This window comes from Saccostrea echinata, unplaced genomic scaffold, assembly GCF_033153115.1.
Source record: "Saccostrea echinata isolate AGI-Se365-2 ecotype Australia unplaced genomic scaffold, CSIRO_AGI_Sech_v1 ptg000052l, whole genome shotgun sequence".
NCBI lineage: Eukaryota > Metazoa > Mollusca > Bivalvia > Ostreida > Ostreidae > Saccostrea > Saccostrea echinata.
The window spans coordinates 7,208,690-7,222,502 of record NW_026889801.1 but is presented as its reverse complement, the minus strand read 5'-3'; the positions used below and the strand labels follow the sequence as shown (position 1 = coordinate 7,222,502).

General features: G+C 32.8%; 1 protein-coding gene across 1 annotated transcript; it reads left to right on the top strand.

The window, feature by feature from the left end:
* Nucleotides 1-5,841: 5,841 nt before the first annotated feature.
* On the top strand, nucleotides 5,842-7,635 carry LOC133204317 (IgGFc-binding protein-like). Its single transcript, XM_061340042.1, has 2 exons — nucleotides 5,842-5,926; nucleotides 6,401-7,635. The coding sequence occupies exons 1-2, from the start codon at nucleotides 5,890-5,892 to the stop codon at nucleotides 7,633-7,635; spliced, it is 1,272 nt and encodes a 423-aa protein (XP_061196026.1). The 5' UTR covers nucleotides 5,842-5,889.
* The last annotated feature ends 6,178 nt before the right edge of the window (nucleotides 7,636-13,813 follow it).

The window sequence follows — 13,813 nt, the reverse complement described above, 5'->3', positions numbered from 1 at the left end:
TCAGGTTTGTTCAAATGACTCCTAGGGGTCGGGTGGAGCCAGTATGGACAATCACAGTTTTACATAGAAATACATAGAAAAAAAATCTTTAAAATTCTTCTTCTCAAGAACAGCAAGGTCATGACTAGTCATATTTAGAAGAAAACTTCCTCATGAAGTATAGATTCAAGTTTATCCAAATTATGACCCCCGGGAGCAGGGTAAAGCCGCTATAGGTGATCAAAGTTTTTTATAGGAATACATGTACATAGGAAAAAATTGTAAAATTCTTCTCAAGAACAGCAGAGCGATTGTTAGTTATATTTATACTGAAGCATCTGTGTAGATGCAGTGTAGATTCTGATTTGTTCAAATCATGAAGATGCGGCCACAATGGCCCATAAAAGTTTTACATAATAATATAAAGGAAAAAAACTTTTAAAGTCTTCTTCTTAAGAACAGCTAGCATACCATGATCATTCATGTATATAAGCATCCTTAGATACAAGTTTGTGCAAATCATGACACCTGGGGTAGGGTGGGGCTGTGGCGAGAGCGGGGTCATCATATACTTAAATTTACATAGGAATATATTGGGGAAAATCTGCTGATAAGGAACACAAGGGCCATTGTTACTCAGGTGAGCGTTGTGGCCTCTTAATTGTTAACTGCTGTTTTTTTCTGTTTTCTGAATTAACACTACAGACCAGGCAGCTGAACGGCTGCAAGTTTTAACTCTGATTGGTTTTCTTCCTGTTCCTTACTTCCCTGCAGTTGCTTATCTAATGAAATTTGGAGATAACGAACAGTAATCAAGCTCAGAAGTTCGTAAATACTTGAACTTATCATGATCGGGCAAACGGAAAAATCCGCAGACAATTCATTGTGTAAATAATGATCTAACAATGTGACTCAATGATGGACTGTTTTATATATATATATATATATATATATATATATATATATATATATATATATATATTAGGGATGTCAGATCGGTCAATTTTTGCTAATCGGATACTCGGACGTTTTTCCGATCGAGTACCCAGGTACTCGGTAAAAATGTAATACAAGTACATGTATGTTAATTTTCTTGAGCCACGTTAAGCTCTGTCAAACCCCAAAGCTGGTTTTATCACGTTTATAAACGTATATAAACATAGATTCCAACGGAAATTATTTTTTGGTACTAAATTTATTTATAAAATGAACACAAACGACACAATTTATACATCAAAAAATACAAATGGTTTACAGTTCTTGTTTAGAATCTATTTGATCAACGCAAAAGGAGGACAATCTGTTACGCAGGTTTGTGATGATTAAACTAGGGAAAGAGAAGGAAGGACGTTGTTGGGATCGCTAGTCTAATATTTTTTTCATAAGTTGGTTGTTTCCACGGTATACACTAAACCTACTACACAAACTGACTTTCAACATTTTTTTTTTAATCTTTCGTTATTTCTAAATATTTCTTCACTTTTGAAGTGGGCATAGGCATTTCTATGCATGTCTAAATTCACTGCCGTATATTAAGTAAATAATTTAAAAATGATTTGAAGATAATATACCATACTTAAACGACGTACAATGAAAACAATCATTGAAGCCATTCAAAAATTAAGGACAACAATAGGTGAGTATAGCCGTGTACCAGGTGATTGGTCACTAATTACTGTATATATACATGTACACAGCCACAGGCAATAACGGGTGTTTTACAGGTGTGGATGACGACACGTTATGTACCGTATGCATATTTAAGTTATTTTTTGATAAATTTTTGATAAAAAAATATATACTTTGAAATAAGAAAAATATACATCCGAGTAACCGAGTATCAATTTTAGTATTCGATATTCGGACGTTCGATCGAGTACCCGGTTAACCGGGTACTCGTTGACATCCCACTATATTTATATATATATCTTTGAATTATTTACAAACTGGCAAAATTTAAAATATGTATTAGTCTAGTTTGAGTAATAAAAATTAACACATTCAAATTTTTGAATTTTGAGTCTGTTTCTTTAGGCCTGGTCCGGATTTGAAAAAAAAAAAATTAAATTAAAAAAAAAAAAAAAAAAAAAAAAAAACAGTCCTATACCCCTCGATGAATATAGCCCTTTGTGCAATTTGAATATGAGATAATATTTCTTTCTTTCTGATCTCTATTTTGATTGTAACATAACGAAAATAACATGGGAAAGGGTGTACGGACTTTCCCTTTCATTTGCAAGCAAGGAACTTATTGATCACTGATCAATACATTTAAATATAATAATTTACTTTTATATTTTAAAACAATATCGTTATCAATAATAGACACCTTGAAGTTGTGTTTGTTTTCTAAAACATCGCTCTGATAAATTTCAAGTTGATTAAAAACAGTAAAAAAAAATGCAGAAAAGATAAAACGCCCACATATGTTCAAATCAAACACTCGTCATAAGAGAGTGCTTACATGTATATAATTATGTATATATACAAGCTCTAGATCTGAGTTCTAGTAGACTAGCTCTTTACGCAAGGCACATTAAAATGAACTCTTATGAGGTATGTGAGTTTTATATTAGATGCATGTATATCTAATTCTTTTTCTGAAATCAAGTTCTAATAAGACAAAATGTATTTATTACTTTTTGTTTGCTTTTACATCCATTCAAGAATATATTATTCATACTAGGACGCCATCAAAGGTTGCAAATTTAAACCTCTATTCTGCACTTTTAGTCAGTAAACATTGAATGGTTTTCTAGCCAACACCTACACTTCTAGTCGGAACCTCAGTTTATAAAAATCTCATCTGAGGAACCCGATTTCAAGTGCTGCTCTGGGATTTTATCACGAAACGTTAGGATGAGCTTCTAACTCCGCGATTCTCGAATAAAGTACGACTAATATAATATAATATAATATAATATAATATAATATAATATAATATAATATAATATAATATAATATAATATAATAATATAATATAATAGGTAATTATTATAATTATTGACTGAGTATCGAGAAATATGCCAGCCTGAGGACTTTGCACGGGCAAGCTCGTTCCGCATCTGCGCAAATACCGAGGACAGGCATAATTTCCTGATATTTAATCAATTACCTTCTTATTATAATAATCTGTTTTAATACATTTTTACCTACTCAAATGAAGGCTTTTCTCTGCATTCCTGGTCATAAATATCCCTACAACTTTAGTTACAGATATTTATTATGTCAAATGTACATGTATGTGATGTCATTACTCCCCGGGCATAACACTGCTCGCATGGATAGATATGGCTCTGTAAAAGCCCGGGCTCTTTTCATATAATTTAAAAAAGAAAGTCTCAAAATTTTTTAATACTAAGAAAAATTAAGACATAACATAAAACCCTTTTTTTCAAAATTCTTGTATTTACAAATTTTATTTATTTTCTCAATTAAAAAAGTAATTATAAAAGTTTATTGTAAAAAATAGCATCTCCTCTCTCCATGCGCGCTTTTTAACACAACAACAAATAGTTCGGCTGATTCTGCGGCCAATATGAGAAAAAGAAACATAAAAGATTTAATTGGGAACTCAATTTAAAATCATTTGGATGTGGTAATAAAATGATGAACATGCTTGAAAAATATTTGTACCAAAGGAAAAATTGAAAGTTAGATTACCATATAATGCATGTTAGAGAATGTTTGCAGTTTCTGGTATTAATTGATCAATGAATGTATTCTTATATCTTTGTGGAGTGAGCATTCAAGTAATAAAGTGTGAATAAATATCAAAGCATGTTTTGATATAATGAAATATTTGATATATATGAAATAAAAGTCATGAACAGAACATCAGAAAATATGCTCGCCAGAGGTCTAGATCTTTGCGCGGTAAAACGGACAGAGCTTGCGAGGTTCACATCCACGCAAAGACCGAGGGCGCTGACATATTACCCGTTATTATATTATAATATATGAATAATACCCATCTCTCTGATTGGCTGAGATCCAACAGTGTAAGAAAAATTACTACGTTTTATTTATTTACCTCCGTGTCACCTTCCAAGTGGATTTAATTTTTTTTCCACATTGGACTAATTTTTTTTTTACTTTAAATGCGATCTCCCCGAATTAAAATTTTGAGTAGGAAGAATCCTCCTCTTTTTTGGGGGGGGGGGGGGAGGGGGGGCTAGTGAAAGATTTTTTTTTTTCAATTAAGTTGTCTTTTTTTTCTTAAATTATAATACCATTTTTTAAAAAAAATAAAATAAAATACTCGTGCCTGAGATTTATTTTTTTTCTACATCGAACTTAATAGATTTAAAAATTCTAAATTAATACAACGGGTGATGTTTATTTTAACTTCTTTTTCTCTCATTGCTTTCGGCTATGACTTCAGCAAATGTAAAAAGTAAGATGACATGGATTGCTTAATGAGTTCTCATTATTTAATCTTAATGAATCATATAATAAAAAGACTTATTGTTGTTTATGAGGTTAATACAATGAATTAGCCACCTTTGAAGTACAATATTCACCTCGACCTTCGGGCTCGGCGAATATTGTACTCCTCAGGTGGCTAAATCATCGTATTGACCTCATAACAGCAATGTTTGTATGATATAATATGATATGATGTGATGTGATATGATATAATAATATAATATAATATAATATTATATAAATAGTGCACGTTTTTGAGGGTAACAGTTGAAATTGACACCCCAAGGAAAACCATTGTCAACCGACGCGTCAGCGGAGGTTGACAATGGTTTTCCGAGGGGTGTCAATTTCAACTGTTACCCTCAAAAAGTGCACTATTTATTTTATTATACTGAATGTCTTATTGATTTCGGATGTCATTAAAAAATTCGGAGATCGTCGTTAACTTCACGCTTAGAAAGCTTTCAAACTCCCAACTTCTATTTTTCTCAATAGGAAAGCTTCGTAAATAATTTACCAACCTCTTTATTATTTGTTTGCTACTCAAAAAGTCCTTTATCACCTAAAGTTTGCACTCGCAAGGATGTTTCGTCTGTCGTTTGTCTTTTTCAAGTAAGCCACATCGGACGCAAGCTTTTATTGACGTCGTTTGTTCGGCTTCTTTCAAACGCACAACCGACGTTTTGAGAATTCTACGGTGAACCGTACGCGCATGATTTGAACGCATGTGATATTTTCGTAATGTTACCCGTTGTCAAGTGTGTTGCTAACGCTGAGGGTAATATTACGGATTGTTAAATGTGTCTAAACCAATCAGATTTTAGTATTTAACATGAAAGTATAATAAAATGTAATATTGTATAAATATTGCATGTAGTTGAGTGTAACATTGGAAATTTTCACCCCAAGAAAACCATTGTCAACCGAGGCACAGCCGAGGTTGACAATGGTTTTCGAGGGGTGAAAATTTTCAATGTTACACTCAACTACATGCAATATTTATTATAGTATATTGAATGTTTTATACAAATTACATTACACTTTGCGCGCATAAATTCTGCGCAATCAATGTTTTTTGGGAATTTCACCCGTCGTCAAGCAATGTTGACTGTTGCTACACTGGAGGGCGTGGTTTCATTATTCAGAGGGTAATAGTGTTTTTTAACAAATGTTTCTCGACGAATCAGATTCAACTAATTTACATGAAAGTATAATACAATATAATATAATAAATATTATTTATTATTAAAATGATCCGGAATTTTGATGTTCTCAGGCGATCTTTTCTGATGTGTACTTCAGAGCAAGATTTATTTCAATTTTTTATCAGTTTCCATGTATATGAGACACTTAATTTAAGAAACATTGTCAAACTGGGTCGTTCTTACTGTTGAATGCAATGATAAACTGATATTTTATGGTTTTCAATTTCAGATTTTTCTTTTCCTCTTAATCATATACACCGGTGGTACTTATGCAATAATGTATGAAGATTCCGCTAAAGCGCAATGTGGTCAAGGTATGTGATTTATTTTAGTGTTGAGTAGGAAGGGGAGAGAGAGGTAATCAATGTGACTATGTTTCTGTTAAAAATTAACTGAGACCAATATAATAGTACTTTGTTATACAAATCCATCGATAAGGTTATATTTTTCAGCGAATATGAAGTCCACAGTTAACTAAACAATTCCAAAAACTATTTTTTTTTAATTAATAAAGCAAATACATGTAGTATCCAGGTAGTAAAAATAATTTCCAAATTGACATCTCAAAAGCAACAGCTAGACTCCTTTAAAAGTAGGGAAAATAAAAATGAAAATCTGACTCTCTTGAGCCGGATGGGATTTGAGATGGGAAGGAGGGGGGAGGGGTCTGCAGGGTCCCAAAGTTTTCACAAAATATTATATGTTACGCCTTTGTCCCATACTGAATAAAATGTATATACTTACGAAAAATATACATCTTTTGATTACAAACTCTTTTATTATTTTAGAACTCGAAGGAAGTGTGGGAACAGAATTCCTTATTCTTATCATGGAAAATATCGCCCCTTCTAGTTCCATCTTCATAACGACTAAAACTTCAACGACAGTCAACATATCTACCTCTGAAAATCTGCAAAGCAACTTGAAATCCTCAATTGATCAAGAAACGTTTGTCAATTCTTCCGCAAATATTGTTCTTCCACAAGGAATACAATGTTCTTATTTTGAGAAAGAACCTAAAGCAGTTTTAGTCCATTCTCAGGAACCAATAAATGTCCTGATATCAGACAATAACAACCCTCTTATCGAGTTTAGAATCGACACAACGACTGTTATACCAGTGGAGAAACTTGAAACGTCGTACATCATTTCTTCTTTTAATCAAGATGACAGCCATTTCGCAATTGCAGCATTTGATGACGACACAAATGTTACAATATCTCTGAAAATATCGAATAATGTAAACATTTTAATCTCTGGGCGAACATACGGGGACATGGATACATTTGAACTATCCTTAGATAGACTGGAAACTTTTCAGATTGGTGCATTGGCAGATTTTTCTGGAACACGAATTGATTCTAACAAGCGTGTTGCCGTCTTTTCTGGTACTGTTTGTCTAACTGGAGGTGATGGATTTTGTAGCCCTGCCCTTGAACAAATGCCGCCAATCAGTCGCCTCGACGATATTTTCATTGTTCCCCCAAAATTCAATGCAAAAGTCATTAGAGTGTTGTCTCCAAGAAACACAACTGTACAAATCTCTAAGGGAAACGCTACCAAGAGTCAGGAAATATACCAGAATGTGCCATACGATATCCCCATTGATGAAGAAGAATGTATCGTTATTGAGAGCGAAAGTTCCATTTTGGCTACAATGATAGCATTTGGATCGACTCCAGGTCCTTTTATTGCGATTGTTCCAGGAATTAACCAATACCTAACAAGATATAAAGTTCTTGTGGCCGAGGGGTACCCGATAAGTAACGTCGCCATTATGATAGAAACGGAAGCCAAGACCGATCTTCTATTGAATAACCAACCAATTGAGAACTATACTATATTCTATGAAAAACAAGTACATGTTGGCTGCATTTCCTACGCCATAATAATTGTAGAATTTAAAGGAGGTCAGCTGATTGTTGAGTCGGAGAAAACACCGTTTGGATTAATGGTGTATGGTCAAAATACGTATGACGGGCATGGATTTGCTGGAAATATAATCTCAAGTTTGCTTTGCTAGACAAGTTAATTGAAGTGGAAGAAATTAAATTTTAAAATGTTTCACATTTCTTTAATAAGAATTCTCAAATAAAATAAATATAGCCTACCTACGTCCTTTCATTTGATAATATATTACTTCACATGCAGTTAAAAAACAATTATATACAGTATATATATATATATATATATATATATATATATATATATATATATATATATATATATATATATATATATATATATATATATATATATATATATTTATTTATTTATTTATTTATTTAAGGAATAACTGTCTTATTTTTTGGATTCATGATGTGATCAATCGAGTGGCTTGCGTGATAATTTGCATAAACGCCGAAGGCGTTTATGCATAAAATTATCACGCAAGCCAATCGATTGATCATCGTCATGAATCCAAAAAATAAGACAGTTATTCCTTACATTTACATGCTCCTGATTTTGCAAATTCCCGTGCTAATAGCCCCGCTTCTGTCTCTATTTGTCCCGCCCCGCACGTGATTTTTTTTTAACCGCGCCTATCGATGAACCAGTAGATTTATGTAGAAATAAAGTATTTTTACAATTTGTAATTTTATCTCGGACAAAGACATTGGAAATGTAATATATATATATATATATATATATATATATATATATATATATATATATATATATATATATATATATATATATATATATATATATATATATATAGTATGATTTGATATTTGCGTTATCTAACGAGTTGAAATGGTGTATATTAGCGAGACTTGCCCAGTGAATATACAGTCGCCATTTCTACGAGTTGGATAAAGCAAATATCAAATCACATAATTCTAGATGTTCTATTTATCTCAATACGATTTTAGTTTTTTAACAAAACTTTGAGATAGCCCCTGTGAAACTATGTTGATTGATTTTTACCCAGATCGATGATCTGTAAATCGATGACTTCGCAATGTTGATTAACATGTCGAAAGAAAGTTATCTGTAGATACAAAATAAGAAATATTCGAATTATATATCTGCTGCGTCTTTTAACGCAAAAATTGACAATCTGTTGGAAAATTTATTTTGATGCAAGCTTTTGACTAGAAATTGCAGTGTTGTAAGGACCGACGAATCATGAATCTACGTACTGTATAGGGGGAAAATAACTCGCGGTGTTAATATTCGCTATATTCACAGTGTTAATAAATCCGTGAATTCAAGAAACAGTGAATAAGTTTTAAATATTAAACCTCGATGTTTTATTTGGAAATATGAGAATAGACTACGATAGGTATATACATGTATACGTACAGTACATGGTCATTCAGTAATTACGAGTATAGTACTCGTCATTCAATTATCTTAATTATCACGCTTTACTTTATTTCAAATAAGCAGCGAATTATTCAAAAGCTGTTTTAATAGATACATGTTTCATCAGTCAAAACGCATGGGTCATCGGTTTTGATTACCCGTGCGTAACGTTACCACGTGTATTTGTTACCTGCATTAGCATTATGCGTATTAGTTTTTATGGAAATTTTGGTTTAGAAAATATTATTCGAATAACTATCGAACTTGCTGAAGATATGGAAGGATATCATTACGTCTACTTTTTTAATACATTGATCAGCGTCCAGTGGTTTTTTTCGCTGCGATGTGTTATACCTTCGGAAAGATGTACGTACACATGCACTTATAGGAAAGTCATTTGACGTTTATAGTAAAAAAATTGTTTTGATTAATCATCAATTAACTACTAAATCTAATCATTTTATATAAACCTACCCTGTTCGTGAAGTGAATACATAACGCTGATAATTGTCGTTCTAGCTATACTATGGATTACACGGATAAAGACAAAGGAGGTAACTTTTATCGTATACCGATTCCGCGAATTCAACAAACCGCGATCGTGTCCGAGGAGAGAAAAACGTGAAAATTACAACCCGTGAAATTAATCCCCTATACAGTATACTCCGAAATCATTCTGTGTACGGCGGCAGTGCTAAAAGCCTCTTGGTGATCTATGCATGGTAGATTATAAAGTTTAATGTAAGAAAGCATTGTTGAAAGTGACTAGACTTTCCTGCATGGTCAAATGAATCTTGAACCAACAACTTCACGCAGTACAGTTAAAGTCAAGATCTAGTAAATGACTTTAAACTGTCTTTTTGGTGCTAGATCCATTATGACGTCATAATTGTTTTAAGCTTAATTTTTCCCGTACTTTATGGCTTTAAAGAATTGTGTAGCAAATGAAGGATTTTCAATGTATTCAATTTGAAATCATGTCAAAAGTAACCCCGATATCTATATTCAATTTAATATCATTTTAAAATAGAGGTTAAGAAGAAATGAAAAACCGTTTTCTGAGAAACTGTAGGCAATATTGATACATTTCTTTTATCTGAGATGGAAAAAACTCCTAAATTTATACCTGACTTTCTTCGTTTTTCATTAAAAATTACAGTTTAAAATATGTTTTTTCGTCTAGTTTATCAAAAAATTATGTCCCGAAACACCCTATTTTTGTAAGCCATATTTGTAAAGGATCATAAAAAGAACTCGTTTCTCAAATTTGAAAAATTTGTAGGCATCTTTCATTTACTAGATCTTGACCTTAAGGTGCGCAATGGAAATATCGGCGATTTTTTATGAAACAAAATATATTCTTTTTCAGGATGGCGATTCTTTTTATAGTTCTTTACTAATATCGGACAAATGTAATTATGGTTATTAACAACATATTGAGGACGATTAGATTTTCTATTTAGACTTGTCACGTGAGGTGGCAGTCACGTGATTTTAGCACATATACTTGCAGTATTGATATAAATGTCAATAGTGCAAGGGCATAACCAAGTTAAAATTCAAAGTTGATTTTTTAAATAGTTTCAACACCCATTATAGTTTATGGAAAGTGCTGCGATCCTATATAGATTCTACTATTTCATTGTTAAAATCATATTTGTATGAACGCATACTGAATTTTTTGCTGATCAGCTTCATTAAATATAGAAATAATTAATTTAGTTTCAAGATTTCAACAGGATCACAGTAATTTTCAAATAGCTTAATACTTCTAGAGTTTATGATTAAAAACTTGTCATGATCCATTGAGGGTATGCCCTTGCACTAGATCGATTTGTTAAGACCCTTAGATCATCCTCCAAAGTGGGGTTTAACTATATAACAACAAAAACGCATGTTATTGTAAGTTTTGATGTAGTTTAATTGTCTTCTACAGTTAAAAAAAATCGCAAATCACTTCATTTTGATGTATTTGTAAGGATTGTTAGTTTTGTGTAATGTCATAGTTAATATTTCCCGTAAAAATTAGGCCCCGCCTCCTTTTTGTAGCCTTAACTGTGCTGCGCACTCCTGGGCCTAACGTTTTCTATGAGAAGGATATGGGGGGGGGGGGGGTTATTGCTATCCGTTTTTGTTCGTCGTGCATCGCTTGTCGTGCGTTAACATTTAAACATTTTTAGCTTCTCCTCTGAAACCGCTGAACTACATGCAGCATCTATGGGTAAAGAGGAACAGAGATTGTGATTTTCATGGTCTCTGACCCCCCTGGGACACGAGAGATGGTGCTAAAACCACCAAAATTGATGCAAACTTTAAAATTCTTCTTCTTTAAATTTACTCCTGGACATCAAGCAGTCAAACAAACTGTTGGCATGAATGTAATAACTATTTAAGCTCTCTACCAAAATTGAGAATTTCATAGCCCCTGGGTCAGAGGTTCTGGTGCTAGGGCGAGGCTCTAATGATTCTGTAGTGAAAATGAATTAATTTTTTGAAAAAAATTTCTCCTCTGCTCCTGGGAATTAAGCCGATGAACTAAGTACATAGTTATCCTGAGGAAGAGTGCCTCTTCCAAACTGTGAATTTCATGGCCCCTGGGGTTAGGGTCTCTTGTGCTTGGGTGGGGCTTTATTGATTAGTTAGCAAAAATGCATTAATGCTTTGAAAATCTTCTCCTCTGTCCCTGAGTACTAAGCGAACAAGCTGCATTAATATATCAATATAAATGTCTTACGAGGGGTGATCAAAAAGTTCGCGAACTATCTCTATATTTACAAAACCACAATTCAGACCAGAATGAAATTTGGCATACATATACATGTAGTCAAATACATGTTCTATAAATAACATATATCATATGTAATGTTTCGCTCCATGTTTGTGACGTCACAATTTGAAAATGACGTCAATATGTAGATGACGTGACAAAAAATGGTTTACACAGTGGTACAAATTTAACTCATGGTTAATTTTTTTGCGCCATGGTTAAACGAGCTGCGCCATGATCAAAATCTGCAACCGCCATGATTAAATTTTTATCGCATTTCAGTACTAACACCAACATTTTAATGACTTGAGTAGTTAATTGTTTTTATCTCACATGAACCGTCAACATATTGAAATTCCTATATATTGAAATTAGTATTCAAAAAATGGTGATATGATCACGTCAATTTTTTTTAACTTTATGATATTTTCTTATGACTGTAACAAAAATTATTGAAAATGTTCGCGTTTTCCTGGGACAACTTCCTTACACGTTACTGAAACTATTACATGCGTGCATGTATTTAGATTTCTGAAGTTTTTTTTTATGATTCAAAACAAAAACTAAATAATACACAATTTAAATTAGTAAAATCTGTCTGTGATTAAAAGATGTATTGCAAATCCGTGTTTCGATTATGAGACACATGCATGCATATGATTACTTGACTTAAAAGTACTGCATGCGCGTGTACGTAAATTGACGTATTCAACATTTATAGCAATCGTTTGGGTATTGAGTGGTTGGCTTAATGATAAATTATAGCTCTACACACGTCCATGCCGTTTATTGTAGTTATTTATGATTTATTAACGGTATTCGTGAATTAGCGCATCGTTGTCCACGCCAAAGCCGCTGAAATATGAAGCTCGATTTTTTTAGTACGCATACGGTATTAAGATGTGTCAGTATTGGTTCCTTTATTACGAATAATATCTAGTTTATTTAAGATTTTCTACACCCTGCTGAGCATCTTTTGTTTTACTTCATTCCTAACTTTTATATAAACTCAATGCATAACGCTTTAAAAAAAAAAAAAAGAAGAAGAAAATATGTTTTGAAAACAACAATAGTTACTTCTATTCATATTTCGACTCTATTTATCCCAGTAACTCGAAATAAAAGATATCACAGAGTCTGTCACGTCTGCTTGATACTTGGATGATTTATTGGCTAAAGTCAATGAGGGCCAGCTTACAACTAAACTGTATGATAAACGAGATTACTTCAGCTTTTCCATTGTCAACTTTTCTTACCTATGTACTCAGTAATACTCCACTATCACCTGCATATGGTGTTTATGTCTCCCAGTTTATTCGATTCGATATACTCAAGAGCATGTTCTGAGTACGATCAATCTTTAACCCCAGGCAGGCTACTGACAAATATGTTGATGCTACAGGGATATAAAAATCTCTTTTAAAGTGGGCATTTCGTAAATTCTATGGTCGTCATAATGACCTTAGGAAACCTACCATTCTGTCGTATTTTGACTGACATATTTCATACCAATTGTTAGAGCTTTGCTTTATACTAAATTTGACTACGGATTATCCCGTATTATATCATTATTATGGGCTAAGAAAATGTGCATGAGATAGAAGAGTTTTCATTTCTTTTACTGGAACACCTCTTCACCCAAACCCCACCAAGAATTTGTCTTTCTTTTCCTGAGAAACTATTTTCCTTTTATTAAAAAAAAAATTATTTATACTTTAAATTGTTTGTAATATCATCATTTACACTTGCAAATCTCAATAACTTTTTGTCTAAAACCGATATCAAAGTATCCATAAATGACAGGGTCAGCACTAAACTTCAAAATAAACATATCCTGAAGTATATGAATAACATTGATGTCAATTCCCCCTTCAACGTAAAACCATAGGGAGTGGTCAAAATGGCTGATTATTAACATGGTCGTTGTTGGAATAGATACTACAACGTATAAACAAAACATAGTCAAAAACATCCTGTAGAAATTAACATGGATAGGTTTTTGGGCTCTCCTGTCTGCATGATCTGTTGTAGGCTCTGATTGGATAAAAGAAGATTCAGCCTCCATTGCATTTCTATCATGTACCATTGATTGATCCTTTCTGGTTCTCTCTCGCCGTCGTAC

Excerpts from the sequence above, each read along its gene's own strand:
- LOC133204317 (XM_061340042.1), top strand. The coding sequence starts at position 5,890 with ATGTATGAAGATTCCGCTAAAGCGCAATGTGGTCAAG. Across the intron at positions 5,927-6,400 it reads TAAAGCGCAATGTGGTCAAG|AACTCGAAGGAAGTGTGGGA; the intron begins GTATGTGATTTA and ends TTATTATTTTAG.